The 27742-nt window shown below is 28.9% G+C and overlaps 1 protein-coding gene across 1 annotated transcript; it reads right to left on the reverse strand.

Moving 5' to 3' along the window:
- Window positions 1-2107: 2107 nt before the first annotated feature.
- Window positions 2108-10020, reverse strand: LOC120087243 (fimbrin-2). Its single transcript, XM_039044173.1, has 14 exons — window positions 9640-10020; window positions 9274-9444; window positions 8872-9116; window positions 8602-8773; window positions 7754-7792; window positions 7517-7585; window positions 7289-7405; window positions 6460-6671; window positions 5760-5915; window positions 5277-5476; window positions 4954-5111; window positions 4268-4364; window positions 3758-3849; window positions 2108-2609 (listed from the first exon to the last, which is right to left on the reverse strand). The coding sequence occupies exons 1-14, from the start codon at window positions 9724-9726 to the stop codon at window positions 2424-2426; spliced, it is 2001 nt and encodes a 666-aa protein (XP_038900101.1). The 5' UTR covers window positions 9727-10020; the 3' UTR covers window positions 2108-2423.
- Window positions 10021-27742: the final 17722 nt, after the last annotated feature.

Genomic DNA, 27742 nt, shown 5'->3' on the forward strand with positions numbered 1-27742 from the left:
TGTTAGATTATAATATGAACAATTTGGTTAATCAAGCTCTCCAATTACATTGTATTTATATCCCAGTTATTGATCAAGCTCTCCACTTACATCGTATTTATATCTTGGTTATTAGTAAAGCTCCACACTTACACTGTCTTGGTTATTAATAAAGTTTCACACTTAACTGTATTTAATAATATTCCAACCTTATGAACCAACTAAGGACAAGTAAGGTATTACCAAATTGTTAGCTAAAATAGTGACTAAATATGAAATAAGTACAATTGAATCTCATAACATACACAAAATAATTTAAACTTTAAAAAATATGGAAATATATCTAGTTAATTTATTAAGAATGTGTATAAAATAATGAAAAACAATCTAAACATTTGAATAAATTTAAAATTTGATTAGATAAATGAAATTTGATAATATATGGATATATAAATTATAAATTTGGTAGAAAAATTTGAATATTTAATTCAAGCGAAATTAATTCAAAAAGTGGTTAAATAAAATCTGCATTAAAATATTAAATACGCGAGAAAAATGGTGGGAAGGACGCTTACTTTGAGGAAGGTGGTTATGTTTAGTTTTTCAAATGAATAGAAGGAAAATGGAGAACTAACCCACCAATTACCCTGTATACAGAGCCCTATCATTGTTTATGATTCTACACTTATAATGTATTTGTAGTTTCATCAATAACAAAAGCTACGAACTAGATAAGGGTAAAACAAGGATTTGAAAATTTGTGGTCACGTGCATGAGTTGTCATAAATCTATTATTTTCTGGTTTTGCCATTTTTTCAAAACCAAACCCTAAAATCTATGATATGCTCAATTTTTCGAAAATTTAAATATATCCAAATAACCCAAACCGACTCAACTCAAATGTTTCATAGTTGGGTTGGATTGGGTTGGGTTCATTATTTGAAAAGATTATTTTGGTTGAAGAAATTTACAACCCGAACAATTAGATTGATCTAAAAAGTGCTTCAATCCAACCTAACCCAACCTATGAACACTCATCCTATTAAGTTTGACCTTGGAGGTTTTTAGTGGTATTTGGTACTAGATTTTCCAATACAATATTTTAATTCCTAAATTTTGATTTTAGTAGCATTTTGGTCTATGACATCAATTTTTTTTGTTAATGCTAATGTGACACTTTTTTTTTAATATATATTTATTTGAAGTTCATAGTAGGAGAAGAAGGAAAGAAAAGAAAAATGGGCTTGGCCACCCCACAATATCAAAAGCTAATTTAAAAGAAAATTATTTAGTTGCATCATATGTTACACTTATCTTTGTAAATCTCTTCCAATTATCTAACCATAATTTATCATGTGGCAAACTCTTCTTACATCATTTAAAAATATTTTTGATTTTTTTGAGTGATTATAGTATAATAAACAAAAATAGATACATTTTGTGATGCACTCAAGTATTGCTCAATTTAAAATTAACATAATTTTCCATCAACAACCTAATTACCATCACATTATATATTTTTCTAAAGCCTCAAGACCAAAAGAGTTTCTCTCAAACCCTCATAAACCAAACAAATACCACTTTAAACTTAAAAAAGTAATGTCCCATTTGGTAACCATTTTATTTTTCGTTTTTATTTTTGAAAATTAAGCCTATGAACACTACTTTCACCTTTAAATTTCTTTATTTGTTATCAACTTTTCACTAATGGTTTAAAAAATCAAGTCAAATTTTGATAACTAAAAAAAGTATAGCTTTAAAAAAAGTTGTTTTTGTTTTTGGAATTTGATTAAGAATTCAACCATTATACTTAAGAATGATGCAAAATCGCTGGAAGAAATGTGGATGAAATATACTTAATTTTAAAAAACAAAAACAAAAAATCAAATAATTACCAAACCGGGATTAAATTTCTTGCTTTCAAATTTCACGTTTGCATGAAATAGACCCCCTAGCTAATTTGACCCTAACTTAAAATGGGTTAAGCATCTTGTTGTACCATCCCATTACAAGTCTTATATATATTCAAATCCTCACCATCCCATTGCAATGTAATATACAAATAAATAAAAATTAAAATTCAAAAAAAAAATGGAAAAAAAAGAGTGGAGATAGTACAAGAAAATGCAATATTAATAGATACTATATATGACTGAAAACCCCAAAAAGAAAAAAAAAATCAAATTCATAATACAAATATTTGTTGAAAAGAACTGATCAGGGAAGAGGGAAGAGGGAACTGAACTATACATAGATCGCAGCTTTCTACAGAAAGCAAAAATTTTTCCTTTTTTAAAAAAAGCACTTTTGGTTTGTTTCTTCTTCCTATAATGCACCATTTTTAGCCAATACACATTCTTTTGCAATTCACAAATTCCAACTGAAAATTAAACAACTAAAAAAATGTAATCATCATTTGGAATTTTTGTATGATGCCTTTTGATTTACATATTACCATTTTCATCTGCTGATGACTCGGAGGCTGAGTCATCGGTCGTCGAGTTCGAAATCACCTCTGATTGGCTGCTGTTTTCGCTGTCTGAACTCACCGAAGCTTTGTCATCGCCACCTTGTTTCAAGAACCAATACATTATGCTTGCAGTTAAAGTGAGGATCATCTTTTGATTCACCTGACGGTACATAAATAAAAACAAAAGATGTTGATATTAATAATGGGAATTTTTTAGTACTTTGAATTAAAAATACGATCAACAAGTGAAAATCAATATTAATTAGGAAAAACATAACATTGTAGGAAGTTGAACACAAAATCTCCTTAGATTATCTACTCTAAAATACCATCTTAAATCATCGATTGACTCAAATTCTTAAACTAACAGGTGAAGATAAATTTAATATTGTATCATTTGCCTACCATTTTCAACTTGATTTCAATAATTTTGTCCTTAGTTTAGTTTTTTTTTTTTGAACCTACAAAAAAAAATATCATGTCATGATAAATTATTCTACGTGGCTTTAGACTTGGCAGAGAGAGAACAAGGGTGGATATTTAAACCTTGTTGTTGGTACTTTTTTAATCCTATAATCGAAATTTGTATAGACATTTATTAGGCCGAAAGATTTTCAAATCTATATCCTACCTATTATCAACTATTATTAAGAACAACCAATTGTGTGGCTTCATTGAACAATTTTTCATTAACTACGCATCTATTGCCTCTTTATGTGAAAATATGTTTTTTTTCCCAAAAAAAAAAAATTCTAGCTCAATCCTTAAAGCTTCGTTTTTTATAATTATTATTATTTTTTTAAAATTAGACTTAAACATTATTTCCATCTATATATTTTTTCTATCAACCTTCTAAAAATATTTTTTAAAATCGAGTTAAGTTTTGAAAAGTAAAAAAATAGTTATTTTTCTTGAAATTGACTAAGAACCGACACAAATTTACAGAAATCCGTAGTAAAAAATTTAAGAATAATAAGCCTAAATTTCAAAAATAGAAAATTAAAAAAACATAACTTAACCAAACATAAACTATATATTATTTTTCTTGATAAACATTTGATAGGCACCAATAAACTTTTAAAACCATTGACAGTGATATTTTGTTATATTTGTAAATAAGTCACTCATTTTCCTATTATTTGAAAACAACCCTTTAACCTAATATTTTGTCCTAATATTAAACGGTCAACACATTCTTACATCTTTTGATGAATGTCCTGTCAATTCATTCTTTAACAATTTATAAATGCAAATGTTGTTAATCAGATAAAGGGTTAAAAAGATTGAGTTAAAAGTTCAGAAAATTACCTCAGTGATGTCTTCAGGAAGCAAAAATATGGAACATCCAAGCTTCCTTGCAATGCTAATGATGTACGTTGCGTTCATCTTTTTCTCCTCCTCTATGTTGGTCATGATTAAAGCAAAAGAGAATACAATTAGAAAATTTGTAGACACGTGGGGATGTCTTTTCCTTGGTCCCTTCATGTATTAAACAATGTTTCGACTTTAAAAGAAATATTACTTAAACTTTACAAGTTTTTATTCCATAAATTTGAAAGTGTATGATCAAACCCTTTCTTGATAAAGAAGTTTAATAATGATCATCCATTAATCTTTTCCTTTTTCCTTTCCTTTTTTACTTTGAACATAAAAAACATAAAATACTAGTCTTAAAAACTAGAAAAATAGTTTCCAAAAGAAAAGATTCCCTAGAAAAATCAGAAATAGATAGAATATAGTTTACGAACTGAAATCTAAGCACGTTTAATATCAGATGCGAAATGATTTACTATGCACAAATGCATCATAAAATCATACCGGAGATTCCTTTGGTAACAAGACTCCAATTCACAACTCTAGGTTGCACTGAACTGAGAAGCTCCAGGAAAAATGTTCCATTCGACAAACTCTTGTCCTGAAGATTGTATATAATGATAATATTAAGTTATTAGTAAGTCTCATCAATAACTACATTAAATGAAAATATTAGTTCTCATACTTCTTCTGACAGTAACTTATTTGAAGATAGTTAGATATTAGTTCACTGAAAAGAATTAAGATCATGAGTTCGAACCACAGAAAATGTATGTTTATGCTAAGTTTTTAACCATTCATTGATAAAAATATTTGACCATAACTTATTAGTAATTGACATACACTTTTTGTCTTGAGGTTGGAATTTCAAATCTCCCTATCTCGTTTGTTTTACTTAAAAAACAAGTATTAGAAAATAAATAAGAGCAACTAAAAAAACAAAAGGTTGAATGTTTAAGGATTATAATATAAAGGAAGTGCTCTGAAAAATATATGTGCGTGAGTAAATAAGGAAAGCGGAAAGGCCAGCCAAAATAGGATTGACCAACAAATGATTATATTTCATCTTTCGAAACTCAATGCTCGTGTGCAAATAAAAGTTCTAACACCAACCTGACTACCTGAGATAATTTGTTGGAACATCGCAATGTTATGTCATTTTGAAAATACAGAGTACGAAAAATCAATACCTTGAAACTATCCATGCGACACTGGCTCCCAGAACTTCTGACTTTGCTATTTGCCCATTGCAAAATATCAGCATCGGTGATTTCCTTTCCAAATGAGTGGAATCTTAAGTTCTTTAGAAGTTGAAGGATATTGTATCTCATCAGTTGCCACAAGTAAGCTGACAAGAAAGCCGGAAAACTTCATCTGAGCTATATACCAAGGAGAATAATTCCAAATATACCAATTACAGTGCAACTATAATTCTTGAATATTGTTAAAGTATGCTGAAAATCATAATTAGTAATTATGTCTGCTTAACAAATGACAAAATTGACTGGCTTACCCAATATCAATTTTTTATTCCCTTGCACAATATCATTTCCAGCAATATTGACCAGGGAGAACTTCAATTGCTTCCCTATTTTGACAACTTGATTGCAGTTTTCTACTTTTCTAAATGGCATTTTAATTGGAGGCTTATTTGCAATCTTCCAATTAACAATTCCTGGGGACACCTTGTCTAGCGTCTCAAGAAGAATCCACCTGAAAAGTGAAGGGAAAAGATAATGTCTTTCACAGTTAATATTATCTTTTAGTTTGCAAACATGAACATAAGATTGATCCCATTTGATAACCCACTTTTCACTAGAAAAAGTTGCCATATTTAAAACGAAATTTCTTCATATATATATATTTTTAAAAAGTCAATGATTTCTAGTGTACTCTGATCTGGTACACTAACTTGAAAGAACAATCAAGTAAATAGAATAGTAACCTCTTTTTGGTCAAAACAAAATAATGCAGGAAGAGATGAAATAATTTTTACCCATTTCTAAGATCCTCAAAGACATTATTGATATAAGTTGAAAGCCCCATGCTGTTTATCCATAAACGGAATGCTCTCTCTTCCCTGGAAATTTGGGCGTCATCTGGCATTGTCTCTAAAAAAGATATCTGCTTCGTCTGCGTAGACAGCCCATTCCTACAAAGTATGATATTTCATAAACAACTTGAACGAAGGTACAAAGTGCGCATGTGAAACAAAAAAAAACAAAAAAAACAAAAAAAACAAACATAGAAGTCAATAGTTCACAGGACAGTTACTTAATGGAACCAAATATTTAAAGATACTCTGAAATCCAAAGTTACAGGTCATTTTATACAGAATTTGGTTATTCATCCTCCACTTTTCTAAAAGGCTTTCAATCCACAAACTTGTATATAACAACAAACTGCGTGCACATTTAGTAGTAAATCCGAAAATAAATAGTTACATTACATGTGCCTTTCGTTGGTATATATGCATGTCAGAACGTAATTTTGTATCATGTCATGTTTATATGTCTATGTTATAGAACAAGCACAGCACAAACTTGCATAGGCTTGCATAGTTCTAGTATCATACAAAAAGTATAGAATACAAATATTTTGACTGAGCTTTCACCAGAGAAAAGAATCCATAGAACTGGATTGACCAAAATAAAAACCAAATGTAGCTCTGCTCAAGGAGTAGATTTTTTTCTCACCTATGCTGAAAGATATGAGCAACAAAAGCAAGGTTCAAATTTGGTGAACCTTCCACTATATCCCTAGCTGTGAGGTATCTTTTGCAACCCATCTTATCTGCATGTTCAAGAACCAACTTTGCTCGTTCTAAAGAATCTTTCACCGTCAATATTGATGGATTACTGTGCTCAGGTGCAAGGACTTTTAAAAGGTAAGCATATGCTTCTGCATCCTGTAGGAAAAATATCTCAAATGTTAAAAAAAAGAAACCCATAGAAGGAAAGTAAAAGTACACATTATCGAGAACAAAATTTGTATGCACAATACTACCAAACAATAAATCTCCAAGTTAATTTCTTCACCTTTGGTGAGGAAAAAGTAGGAGGTTTAGTGCGTATAAACAATAATAGCAGAGGTGGAATGAATTCGTGCATACAATTCTCACCATTTAAATGTGGACATAATCGGTTACATTTGTCAAACACTAGCAGATATAGAATGAATTCACAGTTTTATGTTATGGTATAGATCTTTGAATATCCTAATAGATTATAGAAATATCAAATGCAAACTTCTTTATCAGCATCAATACAAGTTATCAAACATAGATACTAATTTCAAGCGCCCTACAGGTTACAGGTTGATATAAATCTTTTGCCAACACCTTCCAATTCAGATTGGAAAGATAATTGTATGAGTTACGCATAAGAGATACAAATTAACCATGTCAACTCAGAAATTTGTAAGTGTAGATCTAACCAAGTTAGATCAGTATTATAGGAAAGGAGAACATATAAACAGGTCTTGAAATGAAATATTTCCAAATAAATAGTTCAGCATCATTTATACCTTTATGTCAGAAGAGAAATTTGTTACTGTCTTTTTGTATCCTCCTTTCTTAAGTTGAAAATTCATCCACCTCAGTAAGATCTTTTCCGGAGGTAGGCTCATCAACTCCTCCACATCCTGGAAGTTAGAGAATTCAATGATGTCTTCCAAATTATCTACTGCTAAAAGTTTGTAAAAGTAAAACTTTATGTAACAAAGCATATCATATAATTCAAAGGCCATCATTACCTTACTATCATCAACCAACTCCACCAACTGAGGGGTCTTTTTGAGGTTGAGGTCTGCCAATAATTGTATCTGGTACAATAACCATTAGGACAAATGAATTAATTAATCTAAACATAACCCGTTCGCAACATGTTTAACATTGAAAACAATATAATGATTTAATTTATATACTTGTGTGTGCGTGTATACATATATTTAAAAAACACATAATGTTAAAAGCTCATCGCAGTATTTTACCTTAATAATCTGAGATATAAGTCCAAGTACAAGATGCCGCTGCAAATGAAAACAGATGATTTTTAACTCAGTCTGATCAGTAAAGTTGTAAAGATTACTTAGCATATTATTTCACAATGACTTGAGAGGAATGTGGTCTCTAGGGTTTTTCTGTTCATTTTTCAACATTTTGATTCTTTTAGAACATGATGAATAAGTTAGATGATGAATTATTTAGTTTCGCATCATGTAACTCGATGTTGCAGTACCATTTTGGAAAGTGAAACTTCAGCAATAAGACTGAAAATGACTTGTTTTTAGTGTCTAATATTGGAAAGGAGAAGTTACGGGAAACAAAGAACAGATAAGGCTCAGTAGCAGGGGAATAAACTTCCCAGTAGAAGTCGAATGAAAGAGAAACAGGAGAAAAAGGGTGGCGACCTGTGGGGGTAAGCATTCAGGTATCTGCTACATTGAAAACTAGCAGGGAAAATCATCAACTAAATAAATCAATAGAAAGAAAATTCTAACCATTAAATTATAAATTAACCAGAAAAGGAAAACCAAAAATCAGAAAATTGAAAAGAATTCCGCCATTCTGCCTCTTAACAATTTTCAGAAAATTGATAAGAATTTTCCCCATTATATCATCTGCTTCCCATTTGTTCCTAAATATTGATAACATTCACTTGCTTGCCATGCCTTAGGCTTAGTGGTGTTTTTTCTTTTAATTAAAATGTTTAAACATACTCCAAAGTTTAACGGTATAGAAAATTTAGTAGATGTAAGAAACTAATATTTCAAATGAAATGTATGAGAAATAACTTATTGAATCTGTTTATTCTGATAGCTAAGAGAAATATTCATACCCTTCCTTCAATGAAATCCTGTGTTCCAATATTTACTACAGTGCATCCAATGGCCTTTGCAGAATTGAGGCAAAGTGTATGGTTTTCATTTCTTTCCCAAGGGTTGAGCACAGCCTTTGTATTGATTGCACGATCATCAATAGTTCCAGGAACCGCCACATTGATTAGTTTACTGTATCCACCAAGAACATAGTTTATCATTGTAATCGAATCCAATCAAATCAAGAGTAAAGATAAATTTTAAAAAATGATGATGATTTGATGATTTACCAGAGAAGAACTCCGTCCTTTGCAATCTCGAATAGATTGTTCGTGGAAGGGTCTATAGGGAGGTATCTCTTAAGAAATTTATCTTGTGAAAGGTAATTGTTGATATGTGCGACATAAGATGCCTTCTCGGATTCGCTAATTGTATGAAGCAAAGTAGTGGTGGCGGCCTTAAGAAATGCCGATGAAGTTTTCGCACCAGTACTTCCGGTTCTAGCACTTGCATGAGCTTGCAATTTCAGATAAATCTGCCATGTTCGTTATAAAAGAAATATCAAGTAATACATTAGAATTTCCGTAAAATTGAGATAGATTGGACATGAACGTCATCTGACAGTCACTCTGTATCTCTCAAAGCTTTAGAAAAGCAGAAGAGAGTGATAAAGAAGACAAACACGAACGTACTTTAAGGAAGAATTCGTAATCGACTTCATCATCCTGATTCTGATACAAATCTTGTATAAAAGAAGCTCTCTCTTGCTCCGTAAGATTCTCTCCGACAACTTTAAGCCTCGACATCTTAGAAGCCAAGTCTCCAAGTTTAAGCTTACCGTTCTCTCTCTTCATACTCATATACTGCGAAAATCAAATCAGATCGAAACCAAAAACACTAAGGAACCAATGGTTTCAACATCAAAACAGCCAAAACATACATAAAGAAACAAATCAAGAATAATGCGACAGAGAACTCTTCACATGGCATTCAATCAAACCAAAAGGCAGCAGAATTCACTGAAAAGAATCAAAGAAAGAAAGAACAAAGTTACTTACATGAGACTTAAGACTCCGGAGCTCGACTTGAGTGAACTGATTCTGGAGCCATGGATCTGAGACGAGAATGCCAACATAGCCTGACATGGCTCCGGTTGAATGAGGATGAGTATGAGTATGAGGATGACGATGACGATGACGATGATAATGATGATGATTCTTCTGCTTGTTGTTGTTGATTTCTGGCTTTGGCTACAGAAATCAGAGAAGGAAAAGGGGAAGAAGAAGAAGAAGAAGAAGAAGAATGGTGAATGGCGATGGTAGGCCAAAGCTTGGAAGCTGTCAGAATTTCAAAGTTTGTTGGGAGAGAGGAGAGAGAGAGGAGGAGGAGGAGAGAGAAAGAATTCAAATAATGACTTCACTATCCCCATTTTTCACTTTCTTTCTCTCTCTATATTAAAAGAAAGAAAGAAGCAACAGAGAAGTGAGCGTTGTACTCAAGATGGGGCCACTGTTGTCGTTTAGATCATTTTTTTTTCAAAATTTTTTTTTTCTTCTTATTATTGTATGACTAAAATGCCCCTCTAAACGGCTAAACCCTCCAATTTTGACGTCCTCAAAGTTTTTTTTTTTTTTTTTTTTTAGTTATTAAAATAAATTGGGATTGTATCTAGGGTTGTTTTTAAATATAAAAAAAATGAACCAAATATAACAAAATTTTATAATTATCAATTATGGAAATAGACACCGATAGAGTCACAATGATAGATACTGATAGAAATCTATTAGTGTTTATCAGTGTCTAACATTGATAGTTCTAAAATTTTGTTATATCTTGTAAATATTTTCAATCGTCGTCTTGTATTTAAAACCAAAGCTTTAAAATGTCGAAATATTCATGTCTTAATTTTAGTGAGATTTCAATAGAAATATCAATAATTTCTATAAATATTTTTTAAAAATTATAAATAAATTTAAATTAAAAAATAAACGTTTTATAATTTTTAAACAAATTAATATGTCTATTATTTATATTATATTTAGATGACCTTTTATTACTTATTTTTTTTCTATGTTTCATAGATTATCAATGGAAATATCGATTCACTTCTCATGTCGATGTTAAACTCATAGAAATGTGAAAATATTGGTAGAAATATCGACATGTCGATGAAATTTAATACTATGATTAAAATCTTGAATTGATAATTATATAAATTAAAATATTGAAATAATAATTGTATCACTTTAAAATTTAAACTTTTGAAAAGTGTATTAATATACTTTCCATAATATTTCATTTGAGAAAATATCACGTGGCACTTATAATTGTAACAATAAGACACTTAAACTTTCACAAGCGAGTCAATTTAGACTTTTCATAAGAATTTTCTTTGGAAATCGTCATGAATCAATTTTAATTGTCTATTTTGTGTAGAGCCAACATTTCAAGAACACCCACCTGTGAGAATTGATGCACTAATGATCTTAAAGATAATCGTAAGGATGGTTTTAAATTGATTTGTTACAAATTATAAGTTTCACATGATATTTATCGTCACTTATTAAAAATAAAAATATTTGATTATTATTATTATTATTATTATTATTTTGTGATGGTGGGTGGGTTGCAAATGATAAGGATAACAAAACTTCCTTCTATCTCTACAATAGTATAACATTTTGTTTATTTTGGGTAAAAATCTTCACGACTTTGCTTTTGAAACTACCCAAAAGATCTTAGGATATGTTTGGGTATCAAAAACACTTTCTCTCTTATCAAAATCACTTTCCTTAAAATGATGGTGTTTGGCATGAGCTAATTGATTATAGAAAAATCTAAAATCATTTCAAATTGATTTTGGAGGAATTAGTCGGTAAGTGATTTTTATTAAGTGATTATTCAAGAATCAGTCCCAAAATAGTTATTTAATTAAGTTTTTGTTGAAATATTGTTAGTTAATTATTTGTGAAATCATTTTTTTAAATTTTAAATACTGGAACAAAAAATGACAAGCATTATCTTTTATTAAATTGTTAATAAAACAAACAATTATATATATTTTAAATTTTTATTTCAATATCTATTATAAACACTCCTCTTACTTTTTAACAATAAAATAAATAGAAATAGATATTTACTATAATTATTTAATTAAATAATAATTTCTCAAATAAAAAAAATACAATTTTGAGGAATTAGATAACTCTAAATTTACTTCGAAAACCAAATATAATATTTCAAAATTGATTTTCAATATTTGAAAATTTGATGGTTTAAAAATCAATTTTACAAAATCAATTGTACCTAAATCTCTTTTTCTAAAATCTCTTATTTTTACTTATATATCCATAATCAATTAACAAGAGATTTTGTTTGTAGAAAAAAAAAAAAAAAAAAACAACCCACACCACCAAAGTATTACTCTTCCTAGTATCTCATAAATTTATGTTGATTCACTCACTAATTAGAACATAAAAGAACAAAACAAAATTTCATAAACTTGCAATTTTGTATGGTTCACTTACTAATCATACTAATTATCATATCAAAATTTGATCATTCAATCATCATCTTCATAATCATTGACCATATACAAATCAACAATTGAATAACTTTGGTAAAAATCTCAAGTATAATGCCATTTTTCTCTGAAATCTTATTAATTTTATAATATAATAAATCATTAAAAGTAATATGAGAATATTTTTTGTTTACAACCTTTCAAACAAAAGCACTTAGGAAAAATTTGCAATACTTAATTAAGTATGAGGTGCGATACTAAATTGATAAAACTTAACAAGTATGGAGGAAAATTTTTTCCCTTTATTTGTTTGCTCCTTTGAAATTTCTAACTCTAGATTTTATTTTATTTTATTTTTTGATAAATATTTTTTGGACTGTTTTCAAATATAAAAAAATGAGCAAACTTATTTATAAATATAATAAAATAAAAAATGTCAGTTTATTAGTGTCTATGACTGTCTATCACTAATAAACAATGAAAATTTGCTATATTTAAAAATATTTGTTGTAGTTTTGCCATTTAAAAAAATTACCCTACATTTTTTCCTAATTTTCAACTACTATGGATTTTTTAGTCTTATGTTTTGGGGAAAAAATAATTGATTTTTAGAATTAAAAAAAAAATCAAATTACACGTTTGGTTAATTAAGTGAAATTTAATTGTTGGATTTTTTTTTTAGGTTTTTTTTTTCACTTGAGTTTAGTTGGGTTGGTTTGTAGTTGTTAAATTTGGATTAGATCTCTATTAGATTACAATTTAACTAAATAATAATGTATTATATCTCTTCACCATGTTTGAAAGCAACTTATACTCTTTTTAGAGAGCAACATATCAATTCCCTTTTTGTAAATCATGCCACTATTTTCATCCAATCATTTGCTTACTTCTCCTCTCATTCATCTTACACGTCATAAAAAACAAGTGAATATATGTTCAATCTACATCTTACTCGTCACCCTTTTTTAGTTCGAACAAATGCAAAGATGAAAGATCAAACTATTAACTTTTGAGATGATAATAAATGTTTTATCAATTGAATTATGCTTGTATTTGTGACGTGTTAAGTTTTCATCTAATTAACATTATTAGTGCATGTTTGGTAGTGATTATGAAATTGTTTCACTTTTGTCATGTACTAGTAACTTTGAAATACACATTTAAGCACTCAAAATTAATTTAATATATAATCTTATACTTTTAAATACAATTTTCAAACCAGAATTAGTTTTGAATGATTAAATATGTTTTAAAGTAATTTTGAAAATGACTAAAGTGATTTTAATCATTTCAAAATTACTCTCAAACATGCATTTAAAATGATCACATTTAAAGTTGGACTATAAAATTGAAGTTGATGAAAGATTAGAGCTAAATAAACATGATCATAAAGACTTTAAGAATTTTTATCATTTACACTACTAGTATTAAACATGTCTAAAATCAATGAAGGAAAGAATGAGTTCGAAAGAATAAGTTTAGGGACCTAACTTATTTAATGAGTATTGAATTGGTTATTATAGTCTTTAAGCTAGTTATTATAATCTGTGGGTTATAATAGTCAATATTTATATTTGGGGTGTAAACTATTTTAATATAATAGTCGAGTGTAAACTATTTTAGTTTGGATAAAAATAACAAATATTACAACAAAAAAGAAAAGATAGGAGGGTTTTGAAATAGTATTTATTATACCTAATTGTATGTTATAAATAGTTGTAAACACAACTATTATAATTGGTGTCCTAAACATGAACGGGTCAGAATAATTTACTCCACCAACTTTAGATTATAATAACTCACTCCACCAACTAGTTGGGACTCAAACACTCACCTTTAAGTTAAGCTCTATAAAACAACCTTTAAACATTAAACTTGTAGTTTGAAACTTTGCCTTTCCTTTTCTTTCATTTCTTCAATATTATGGAAACAAATAAAAGTATTAAGGAAAAAATAAATGGTTTTGTTTTCTTTAATTTGTTTTTCATTTCATTTTTAAGCTTTTAGAAACTCATTTTGAGCTTTAGTTACTCAAGGAAGTGAATATATTTTAATTGATAAGAAATTCCCAATTAATTATTTGAATTTCCTATTTTTGAAAAATACATTTTTCTCTAATCAATCCAAACGTGTCCTAAGACATTTATGATATGTTTGGATGTAACTGAAGGCAGAGTGATTTTGAATTAAGAGAATATGTATATATGAGCAAGGAATACTATTCAAGAATGGAGACTTCAAAGCAAAGTTTACAATGCAAATAAGAAGAAAATAAAGTCGAATATGACAAAGTGAGTTTAGTTTAGTGGTAATTTGACATATATATTTTCAATTGAAGTCGGAGATTAGATACTCGATACTAAAAAAAAAAGTTAGAATAAAGTAACATATAAAATGACATACTAGTTTTTCCAAAATATATTATGGCCACATATCACTTGAGGAAGAGGTAGGTTCCTAATCCAACAAGAAGATTCATGAATGTGAAAGGAAGGTCATGTTGTTTGATAACATTTCTAAGACCGTGTAGAAATTTTAGAATTACTTAACTCAGGTCTTGTTTAGTAATCATTTCTGTTGGAACAGTTATCCGACGAACAGTGACAGGAATAGAAGCTCAGAAGTTAGCAACAATGAAGAAAACCTACAAAACAGAAACTCGTGAAAGGTTGAGTCATGGATCATGCTCCCTTTAAGACGTTTCGCAGCTTTGCTTTGTGTGCAAAAAGTTCGGAAAGAATGTCACATCGTCCCCAAGATAATACAACCCAGATTAAAATCTGTTCAGATTGAAATTGCACTGGAATCTGATTGATAATGCTTACATCCTTCTAGATTGTGCTCGAAAAACAGGAAGGAAAAAAACAATGTGGTTGAGAATGGAAAAGAAGGGAAGAACTGCCAATTAATTTGTTGTCCCTCTCCTTCTGAAGAACTAACTGCAATTTATAGGCCTTGAAGGCCAACAAAAAATGCGTAAAACGAGGTAATGTGCGCATAAAATGGCAAGAACGAATGACTATTGAACGGACAAAAATGGATGATTTGGAGGAAAATTTTTTTAATTTTTTTTTAATAGTAATAAAAACACCACACAACACCCGATCGGATGACGACAACAGTAACGTGTGTGGAAAGACCATCAAACTCTCTTTTGCATACTTCCTCACCTTTTCTAAAACCTGGGTACCCTTGGGGCCCAAACCCACAAGTAGAAGTGATAGTCAACATTTTATCGGTTTTGAGGTCAACCAAGAATCAAGCCAAACTAATCGATTTTAAAAGGAAGAGATCCAAACCAATGTCCAATAAAGAACAAAACTATTGGATTTGTTTTATTTGGATCCGTTTATTATCGGTTTGGTTTTCAGTTGTTTACATTTTTCTTTTTCTTCCATTTTTCTTTTTATTACCACTTTATTGGCACTTTTCTAAATAAGAAACATCAAGCTCTATAATAATTAGTTTTTTTTTTCCTAAATAACAAATATATACATACCATTGGATCGAAAATCGATCCGAACCAATACTTTTTGGTTTTCTCTCCAAATACAAACTAAGATGTCCAATTTTATACTAAAAAACAAACCAAACCATTGGATTGGTTTGAATTGGTTTGATTTTTTAGTTTTTCGATTTTTTGTTGCATTCCTACCCAGAAAGAAAGGGTTAAATAAGGAGGTCTCTTCTTGTTGTCTCAATCAATATGGAATTTTCCAACATGAGATTCTCCACTTTCCTTTTTCATTCATTTTAAAAAATAATAAAATTTCACCAACAATTTCATTTTTAGTTTTTTAGTTTTTAGAAATTAAGTTTATTTTCTCTCAATTTCTTAAAATGATTTGCATCAAGTTTTTAAAAATTAATTTATTAAATTTTCTAAATTTGGCTTGATTTTTTAAAGTATTGGTAAAAAGTGGTTAGCAAATTAAAGTAAAAAATTTAATGATGGGAGGAATGTTTATAAACTTAATTTCAAAAACTAAAAAATAAAAAATCAAATGGTTACTATTCATTCTAGTTTATATTTTAATTTTTTTTTGTTCAAAACATAAATAAAAGCAATATATTTTATATTTTTTTTCTTCCAAATGTATAATAAATAAACATAAAAATAAATAACATAAGATTTTCAAAATTTAATTTTTAAAAACTTTTTTCATGTAAAATGTTTATGTTTTTAATTTAAAATTTTAAAAATCACGAAAGGATTATCAAATATATTTATATTTTTTTCGTTACTTCAATAATAAAAAAAACAGCAAATAAGAAATGTATACTGAAAATCTCGTTTGGTTTTTTTTTATTAAAAAAGAGGAAGCAAAAACTCTACCGAACAGCAATGTTTTTTTTTTACAAGAGAAATTTAGAATTATCTCCAAAGGAACAACAAGAGTGCAAATAGAGAAAGAAGAGGTCTTCCCATCTGGGATAAGGGTGGACTTCAAAGTGGCGATCATCCAATGCAAGTAAAAAGAAAGTACTTAAGTGCATCATGAGCTACATTCAACTTTATGCATCTCACCTAATTGTTCTATCATAATTTACTACCTCTTTTTAAAATATTTTCGAACATTTTTATCATAACTCATCTCAAAATATATTATTCTTATATATATATATATATAAATAAAAGAAGTTTATGCTCTATGCACCTAAGACTTAAGTTTGAATGGTAGGTTAATAATATATAGTTCTTGCTTGAATATGAATCAAATTATATAGAAAGCAAAATAGTACAATAAAAGACAAGTTACATATATTAAGCAAAAAGATTTGGATACTTAAAGGCAGCTCAATATCAAAATAAAAGTTTAGAGGTCATGTTAGAGGGTTAGGATAATTTTTTTTGCCACAATAGAGCACTTCTAGGCTTAGCCAACTACAAATGCAGGCAAAGACAAGAAAAACCCAAAGGGAAGAAAGAGTTAAACAAGGCTTACTTCACAAAGAAAATATGAGAATCTTATAAGACTAAAAAATTATATGTTAATGAAAGACAAGGAAAACTTAGGACATGTTTGGTGTAACATAAATTTGATAATAATGTATTCAATGAAAATATAGATATATTATATTTCATGTTTTTAGATAACTACTCATATAGAAATTGAATTACTCAATTTAAACAACTATTCAAAATGAGTTGGATGTAATATATTTAATTACCCATAAATGATAGATAATTACTCACTAAATATTATCTTAATATAACAAATACTAATTATAAATATTTTTAGGAAATTGTTTCAAATGTTAAAACTGTTGAAAATATTTATAAGGTATAACAAAATTTTTATCGGTGTCTATCAATATCACTGATAGGCGTTAATAGAAGTTTATCAGTGTCTATCATTGATAGTGCTAAAATTTTGCTATATTTTGAAAATATTTTGGTTTATTTTTCTATATTTAAAAACAACCCAATATTTTTTTAGAACATATTATTAATTAATTTATGAGCATGTTTTATGTTAAAAAGTTTGTATAATTGTCATTTTACAATATCATATAATTTATAATATATATGACAAAATGAACATAGCTCAACTAGCATATAGTATGTGTTAGGGATCAAAAGATCTACAGTAATTTGAATTCTCCCACCCAATTTATACTAAAAAACATTGATATATTATATAATACTATTTTAACTTAATAAAAATGAATAATGTTTTGGATATGAAAGACTATATTTATTATTGTGTGTGTTAAACGTATTATTAGTTGAACTCAGTGTTTGGCCAACAACTTCACAAATCAATGTTAAATAACTCAACTCTACTAACTTCAATAGTGAACACTATTGAAGTTGACACATTTATCAAGAAACTCCATCTTTCCCTCTTTCTCTCTCCCTCCCTTCAATATTTCTGATGACTCCGCCTACCAGCCACCGTCGACAACCAACTTCAGCAACATGCTCCAATGACCACCTTCGTGCCCAACTTCGACGGCCACTTCCAATGCCCAACTTTGACAACAATCACCATCAACGACTATTGTCTCCTTACTTCAATGACATGCTCCAACAACCACCTTCGGAGACCAAACTCCAACAACTACCTCTAAAGAAGACCACCTTTAACAATCATCTCTAGCAACTGATATGCACAAGCGCACACATCGAATAATAATATAGTTTAAAACGACCTTAGCTGAGTATTGTCCTTAGGAAATCCGTTTTCAATTCTTTTAGCTATTAAGAGATTGTTCTAATTTTATCTAGGGGACAGACTTGTGATAAAAACCCACACTAATGTAATTCTATGAAAGCAAATATATAGTGACAAAACAGGGCAAAAATTAGACAAAAATGTGTCCTAGAGTAATGACTTCGTTAATGGATTAGCTAAATTAATTGTTTGACCATTAAATTGATTCGATGTCAACTATAGACCTAGAAGTTTAATATTCAAGTATGCTCTTTCGAGCTCAACCCTTTCTAACACCTAATCATTAATTCATTATCATGTAATCAATTAATTGGATGCGCCAGTAAAATCCTTAATCATTTATCTCTATTACCCTTCTATTACGTTCATACATAATTGAAATAACAGTCTAACACATTAGTTCTAACCTAAAGCTCTCTTCCAATAAAGATGTCAAGTAAATATCATTCAAACATTAGCCAATTATTCGAAAGAACAAACATGCTAGAATAATCAATGCATTAATCAAACCAAGAACAAATTAAATCAATTTATAACAATCTAAAAAACTAAATCAAAACTCTAAGAATTACGAACTCAACAACTCATGGTATGATATAAATATTTATAGTCCATAACATATCCAAAATACAAAGAAATCAAAAATTAAGGAAAGAAAAGCAAGTTAGGCTCTTGATTGTCGTCCTCGGAATTGCTCTCCAAACGATCTCCTCGATCATTAACCTCTCTGAAACTTTAAGTTGTCGCCTCTATTTAAAAATTGGCTCTTGGTCACTTCTGGAAGCCCTAATTGGCATCCCTTTGATTGATGACAAAAAGAACATAAATAGCCAAAATAGGTGATGGCATCACAACTCTGGTCCAATTTTTCTCTAAGGCCAAAGAGAGCCTCATAGTGACACTACCCTTTTTTTTTTCTTTTTGGCTCTCGGGATGTAGCGTTAAGCTCAACACCATGCAGCGCACCATGAGGGTCTTTTTTTAAACTTTTTTTTCATCTCTAAACAAACCCTAGGATAAACTTTGACATTTCTAGGGATATTTTCATCATTTTCCACTATGGTTAGCCCGTGTCCAAAGCCCCAATTCCTATACATTAGACAAAACAAGGCATCAATGCACACAGTTACGCAATAAAACTAACGAAATTTGGAGCCTAAAAAAGCACTTCTTTAGTGCTTTTCAGTGATCACCTTCGACATCTAACCTCCTATAACTACTAACTTTGACGACCAATTTCAATGATCACCTCAGGTGACCAATTCCATCGATGATCTCCAACAATCTACTCTAACGACCATCTCAACCGGTTAAATACTCAACAAAAATAAAATAAAATAAACTTGGTCAGTGAAAGCGTTTTTAAATACAAAATTGAAATGATTAGTTCATAGTATTTAATAGTTTTCTTATATAGTAATTTAACATTAATAAAACATTTTGAGATAGCCAAACCAAATAAACTTGTGTATTAAAACATATTTGAGAAAATGTAACCAAATAAGTTTGTATTTTATATTAAACAGTTTTTATTCAAAGTGTTTGAATGCAAATTACATTTTGAAAAACATTTCATAACTTGTTTGAAAGCTCAACTAAGGATGGAGACCATCATGATTGCATTTTTTTAAGGTCCATCTTTTTTACCCACATCTGAGATTCTACTGACTAGACTAAGTTATGACCTAACATTATGATATCATTTATTAGGGACAACAAACATCTAGATATTTCTACAATGGTATGATATTGTCCATTTTGAGCTCCCTTGTAGTTTTACTTTTGGTTTCACACAAAAGGTTGTTAGGGTTGATATCCTAAATCTTGTGGGTCTGTAGTTTGTAATTGTATTGTACAAACAGTTTGTTTATTTAATAAAATCTGAGCTATTTTATTCGACATTTAGTAGAATTAACCCATAAGACCAATAAACAAACATCCAAGGTATCTTCTGTAGCTTAAACATGTAAAACATGTATGTAGAGACATACAAGTGGATTGTGTTTGAGTGATAATCTGAATGGTCTATGGTAGATGGATAAGGTTGGATACCTTATCCTAATGACACTACGAATATGACCCGTTTTGTAGATGTTACAATTGTTGTAAAGTTCTACAAATGATCTGATCCTGATCATTCATGTAGAGGCATGTTAGCGGGGGTGTTCTATACAAAAGGGTTAGTATAAGACCAGACCACGAAATGAATAGTCTCATTATATAACATTGTTAATAGTAGAAATTTACATTTCACCAGGATGACCATAGGTGATATGACCTGAATCCTAAGTGAGTTGTGAACTCCTATCTATGAAGGCGGTCCTTTAATTTGCATGGGTGAGAGTGACCAGTTCGTCGACTCAATATGCTTACCATTTTGGGGATTTGTTTGATTGAGGAGCTAGGAACATAGCTACATGAGACAGAATTCATTCCTTCCTTAATGTCGAAGTAAGTAGATAAATTGATCCCTTAAAGGCTGATTTTGAGACTTGAACAATGTGGCACCACACCCTCTCTTAGTTAGAGAGGGGTTTGGTCATAGTTGAGCCATGACTTATTGTTCATTAGAGAAATTAGTAGTACTTAAGGAGTTAGATGTAACTACAGGGGCAAAACGGTAATTTTGGTTCAACTGCACTTATGAGCAATTTGTGAAGGGTCATCACACTATTGACTGGTTATATCCAATGGACATAGAAATATATCTGTAGTGCGAAGAGTGCAGCTGTCGATCTTTAGTGGAGTGACTGACAGTTAATGGAAGTTGGGTAATTTAATTAAAGGATTTTAATTAATTATCCAAGTATCATTGGAGCTTCAATCTACAAGTCTATAAGGTTCCTCTGTAACTCAACTGGGATTATTGAGAATTAGTTTTGAACTAATTTGAATTTCAAATTAATTGAGAGATTAATTATATATGATATAATTAATTTAAATTAATTATATGTGATATAATTAATATAATGTATTTGATACATTATAATATAAAGTTTATTTGAAAAGATATAAATATTTTAATATGATTTAAATATTAATTATATGAACTAGATTCATATATTTAATATAAATTTGATTTATATTAAATTCATATATTATTGAGAGAATTATAACATAAAAACTATAGATCATGTGTTATATCCAATATAACATATAATTTAAGGTATAATATATGATAAGTTGGTTACCATATATGTATATTAAATTTTATTTTATTTTGATTTTGAATTAAATTAAATGAGGGAGTTATGAAAATGACTTCCTCCATATTTTCTCTCTATATCTATCGTGAGAAAGATGGAGATTACAAAATTTTCATCTTCTTTCCAAAAGATTTACAGAAGGTCTGTGATTCAAGTGTATGTCTCTCCCAGTGAAAATTCCTCTCTTCTAAATTCTCTCCCTCTTCCAAAAGTTCTTTGAACTTCAAGGGTTACTATCTTTGAACCCTAATTTCATCTTCTCTGTATTTTGTCTAAGCATGTTGTAAATTTGTATAGAATGCATAATAGGTTTTTGAATTTTATGTATTTTGTGTAAATTTGAAATTGGGAAACGATCTTGCTTACGTCTAGGGTTTTCACAAACTTCAATGATCTCATACCATTAGTGATAGTTATTCTCTCTTATATATTCATGAGCATTCCCTTATCTAGCAAATGTGGGACTTTGATCGCATTCTCAACACCAACATGCATGCATAATAAACCTCAACCTACCTTTTGACATAAGATACCATAAAAAAGCCTTAAACTCCTTGATGGCCTAACTTTTTTTGTGCATATTACACTCGTGCATTCTACTAATATGAAAGTATATTGTAATTTTGTTGTTTGTATGAAACAAGAGTATTTTGTCTACCTCAAGTACAACGGTTACATATAAAAAATTGTAAAATATCTGTGAAAGTTTTAAGTTGACATCTCAATTAAGTGCTAAAATTTTGGGAAAATATGTGTGTAATTGAAATGCTAAACAAAAAGTTATAGAAACAAAAATAACCACTAAAAAATGATATTTTTTATGATTATAAAAAACGGCACCAGATACTCCTAATTTAATAATTCAACTCTACACTCTAAACATAAAGTTTCTAACTTCAAGATTAAATAACTTCACACCCCAAACGCAAATTTTCTAACTCTATAGATATATTAGCTCAAGACTTTAGAACTCAACTCAACGTTGGAAATAGTCCTCAACTATGCTAAATAGGATGACATACTGAAGCTCCACTCGAGCATTTCAAACTACGAAGGCACCACCTTACATATTTAGTAAAAAATTTTAAAATGAAGCTAATTAATTCAAGAAAAATAACTACTATAAGTACATCATCAAATCCAAATGCTAGTAATTTTAGCTTAAAGTACAATATGAAAAATAAAAAAGTGGTCCAAAAGTATGTGTATAGGAGAGTAAGACTTAGTTTGGGTGTTTGGTGTTGGGAATGAAAACAATGTTGTTGTCTTTACCGTTGAGAATCTCACATTGAAGGAACTTCACACTTCTTATATGATAAATGAGCTACTCTTTTCATTGTCAATTTTTTTTAGATAGGGTCACATACTATCAAATATGGTATCAGAATCCATAAAAGTCCAAACGGGTATTTGGTCCAATAAAAAGAAATTGAGATCCGATCACAACATGTTGAGAATCTCACATTGGAAAAATCAAAGGACCTCACACTCCTTATATGATAAATGGGTTTCTTTTCTATTGTCAATTGGTTTTGAGATAGAACCTAATACCATCAAATATTTATTATTTCAATTACCTTTCATGGTATAAGACTTTTTTAGATGAAGTCAAAAGTAAAGTCATAAGGGTTTACATTCAAAATAGGTAATATCATGTTCATTAGAGAGATGTGGATAATTGATATCCCTACAAGTGATGTCATACCCATAACCTTGACTTAGTCGTGTGACTAAAATCCTTTAGTGTCACAAAGAAATTGATAGAGCCATAGAAATAAAATCAAATTAGATATGAAAAGCTACATGAGTATTTAAAGATAAATTTGAAATTTGTAGGCAGTTAGAAATGGTGCATACAAGTTGAATCTAAAATTGAAAAATGCTTCTAAATAAATTTAATAAATAATTTGTTTTATCCAACAATCCTGATAAATAATATTCTCCCATAATTTCTTTTTACCCTTGCAAAAAGCAGTTTCTCTAAAAGAAAGAGATCTCAATTAAATAAAATAATATATAAATTTCTGAAAAATCCTATCATAGTCAATTATTATGGAAATAGTTCAAAAATGTTATTAACATAATTAGTTTTCTCTCATACAAGAATTATTATTGTGAAAGGATGGCATAAGCACTATGAATGTCCAAGAAGTCTTTTATAAAGAAATTAATAATTGAAGGATTTAAAATATATTATTGACAACAAAAAAGTAAATAATTTGGGAGGACAATTAGGGGGGAAAAAAAAGCACACTTGTCTATTTTCTTTATGAATCTCTCTCACTCCTAATCATGTTGCAAAGTACAATTTATACTAAAATTTTAGAGAGCTCTTCCAAAGTAAAGAGAGTAATTATTGAAAACCCCCTTGGCAAACATGATTCCTCATGAAATTTGAAAACACTATACTTTGTATTAAAAATGGATAGTATTTTAATTGACGAAATTATGACTTGTTAGTTATTTATTATATGTCAACAAGAGCTTAACTCAACTGACATTTATATATATCGAGAATCAAGAGTTCCTTAGTTTAAATCTTCACTCCCAATTTATATTAAAAAAAATTATTATTAAATGGTTAATTAGATTATATAACATGCCCATAAACTTTACAATAACTTTCCAATTACGTCTCTAAACTTAAAAGCTTGTTTTTTTTTTTTTACTTTTAATTAAACTTTAATTTTGTTTCAAAAGAGCCCTTCTATTAATTTCTTACTTTTAATGTACTGAAGACTTGTAAAAACGACGATATAAGTGGCACGAATGATAAATTTCAATTAGGTTCTTAAACGTTAATATGTAGTTTTCAATGGTGTTTTTTTTAGTACAAGTGGAAGTATGAAAATTTGAACCTCAAACCTCATAGTATATGCTAATTATTCACTTTGTTAACGATACTTTTACTATTTCATAAATTTCTATTTAACCCTTTAACCATTTGAAATCGTTTCAAAATAACCATTTCTTTAATTTTAAAGTTAAAAAAATGAGGATAAAAGAAAATATTTGATGTGGTAATTGGATGAAAATGGATGTTACTCTACCATGCTTGGCAATGAACCTTAAACGAATGGAAGATTTTAATCATATTTGATCTTAATCGAAGGAAACAAAATTTAGAATATAGGGTTTTAATCGAAATAGGAGAGGGAGCAAATCATGCACTAATTTTTTAAATTCATACTAAAGTTAACTAAAGTTGAAGAAGAAATAAGACAAAATAAAAGTGCGCTTAGGTCAATGGTATATCTAGACTAGAGGTCAAATGTTTGATTCTCCATCCTCATAGTTGTTGTACTAATATATGTATATAATATATTTGATTGTTGAAGGAAAACATTTTCTTATCATCCTTGAAGGTAGGAGAATTTATATATATATATAAAAAAAAATTATTAGTTGACCTTTTTTCCTCCATTCCACATCTATTCATACCTTAATTTTAATTTTCGTCAATTGATCGTGAGATAGATGACTCGTATCTCTTTCTATCCTTTATCTACTTAATTATCTCCTCAAAGCTTTTGCTTTTCCCCAAACTATTTTGATTGTGAGAGGAGGATAACAATATGTTATACCTTATTCTCCACATTCATTCCTTGCCCCCTTATATTATGTCATCTCAAATGTGACTATGACTAATAAACTTCATGATTTGTTAAGACTCACTACCACATCACATTTCAATCTCTATTTTAATAAAAGAAGCTATCTATCATGCTTTTAGTAGCAATTTGGGGAGTCTTTGTGACTTTTATAGACTTTCTAAGACTAAGATTTCCTCTAAATTAATATGGAAAGCAAAAACATGACATTAAACACGTGCTTTCTAAGTAATAAACGTAGTTTTTAGAGCTAAATACTCTTATTAGTGCAATCGAAAAAATATTAGGGCTACGAGGAGGAAGGCTCATGATGTCGTTTTGCCCTTTTCTAAGATTTGTTTGTAAAAGTATAGTTGGTTGCTTGCTTGGATTTATTTGGATATCAAAACAAAAATTTGGGTTTTACATGTTTGAGAGTTGAGTTGGTAAGAAAAAATCTTCATGAGGTCAGGTCCTCGTGGGTATCTACCGGATGGAGAATCCCCAATTTGACCAGAGATAAGGGTCAGATTAGAAGTACAAAAGGAGTCTTCGGTCAGGGATGGGGAGGACATCCCCACCTCGTTCCCTACCCCACCCCAATAATTTTATATATATATATATATATATATATATAATACTAGCTTAAAGCTGCTGCTTTTATTAATTCTTTTAAATTTTTTTTATGAAATGAATACTTAACATAGTAAGCTACTGTTTTGATTACTTTTTTTTTAAAAAAAAATTTTCATTTCATAAACAATAACAAAATCTAAAATTTCTTTTTATTTATTAATTTAAATAAATAAAACAATAATAATTAATACTCATAATTATTTTAAATGACAAAACCATTTTAAATATTTTCAAATAATAGCAAAATATCACAGTCTATCTTTGATAGATTAAGATAGATCATGATAGATTACTATCAGTATCTATGATGACATAGATAGACACAAATAGTAGTTTATTGCAGTCTACCATGGTCTACACAGATAGATTGTGATATTTTGTTATGATTTGTAAATATTTTAGTTTATTTTTCTATATATGAAAACATTCCTAATACTAATTTTTAAATAAATATTTAAAATTTCAATATAAATATCAAAATTTAAATGATTTTAAATAAATAAATAATAAAAAAGCAAACAGAGAATTTTTCTTGCGAGGACCCTATCTCCCAACGGAGATTTTTTACTTCAATCCCGACTTTTTAAAATGGAAAATAGACTGAAAATGATGATTATAAATTTCCACGGAAACAAGATGGAGAGTGCATCTTCGTCCCCACCCCTATGAGAGACCGAAAGTCAAGAAAAATTTGCCTCAACCGACCAATTGGCCACAATAGACTTCTTCAAATTATATAATTAAAATCTAATTGATGAAATAATTATATCATAAGAAATACCGAAAGAAATATTATGGAGTTAGAACATTTAGAATCGGTATTGTATCGCTTACCGAACATAATTCGGCTAGTTAAGGCAGAGTGTTTCTTTCTATTTTTTCCTTCCTTTTAAAAATATTTGCCACCAAAAGGTTTAGTGATAGTTTATTGTTAGTAGAGAAAAATACATTTTTTTATCTTTAAATTTCAAAATATTATACGTTTAGTATTTTGAGTTTGATTTCAATTTAATCCTAAATTTAAAAATATTATAATTTGATTCCTAGATTTCAAAATTTATATTTTTAATTTTTAATCTTGATTTTTCACTAAATACTCACATTGAGTCATCAGTGTTAATGTCTATTAATTAATTTAAAATAAATATGTAGTAAAATTTTAAATTTATTTTAACGCTGAAACTTAATTAATCATAATTTTTTTAACCCTTCTGAATTAATTAATAAACACTAACACAAAAGACGGCAAATAAGTTTAGGTTAAAAATATAAATCTTGAAATTTATAAATTAAATAGAAACAAAATTAAAATATCAATAAAAAAATGATAATATTTTAAAATTTATGGATTAAATTGAAATTACATTCTAAATTTAAGGATTAAAAGTCTAATATTTAGAAACAGAAGGACGAAATAGGAATTAAATTCGAAATCTAGTAACCAAAACGATATCTTTTTTCTTATTATTATTGTTGTTTATATATGGAAATTACAGAAATAACGCTGACGTGGGACGTACAAGTAATACCACTAGAGCAAGAAATGATAGTTAGAAAGTGATTGGTTGGCGTTCGAGAAGTTGGGAAGAAAAAAGACATGGAACTGACACGTGTCGAAGGCAAAGAAATTCAAAATTCAAAATTCAAATTTTATGTCAAAAGGGCAAAAGGGTAGTTTCGTCATTTAAGAAGGCGGCAAAGTTTGTATGCTTTCTCACCGAAAGAGAGAAATTTGACTTGATCAATTTGTTTGGGAGCCCATTTACAAGTTTTTTTTTTTTTTTTTTTTTTTTTTTTCATTTTCAAAAGAAGAAAATATCTATTTATATTTTTAAATTTTGGGAATTATATCCATTTAAATTATAAACTAAGAATTGTATCAATTTAAATCTTAAATGTTAGGGTTGTATCAATTTAAATCATGAACTTTAGGATTTGTATCAATTTAAACTTCAAATTAATAATTATATCAATTTAAACCTTGGACATTTTTAAGTAAATCAATTTAAACTTTGAACTTTCATAAA

This window comes from Benincasa hispida, chromosome 9 (assembly GCF_009727055.1).
Source record: "Benincasa hispida cultivar B227 chromosome 9, ASM972705v1, whole genome shotgun sequence".
In the NCBI taxonomy this organism is placed as follows: domain Eukaryota; kingdom Viridiplantae; phylum Streptophyta; class Magnoliopsida; order Cucurbitales; family Cucurbitaceae; genus Benincasa; species Benincasa hispida.

Excerpts from the sequence above, each read along its gene's own strand:
- LOC120087243 (XM_039044173.1), bottom strand. The coding sequence starts at position 9,726 with ATGTCAGGCTATGTTGGCATTCTCGTCTCAGATCCATGGCTCCAGAAT. Across the intron at positions 7,793-8,601 it reads AGGATTTCATTGAAGGAAGG|CGGCATCTTGTACTTGGACT; the intron begins GTATGAATATTT and ends TTTCATTTGCAG. Across the intron at positions 5,916-6,459 it reads GCTCATATCTTTCAGCATAG|GAATGGGCTGTCTACGCAGA; the intron begins GTGAGAAAAAAA and ends CATACTTTGTAG.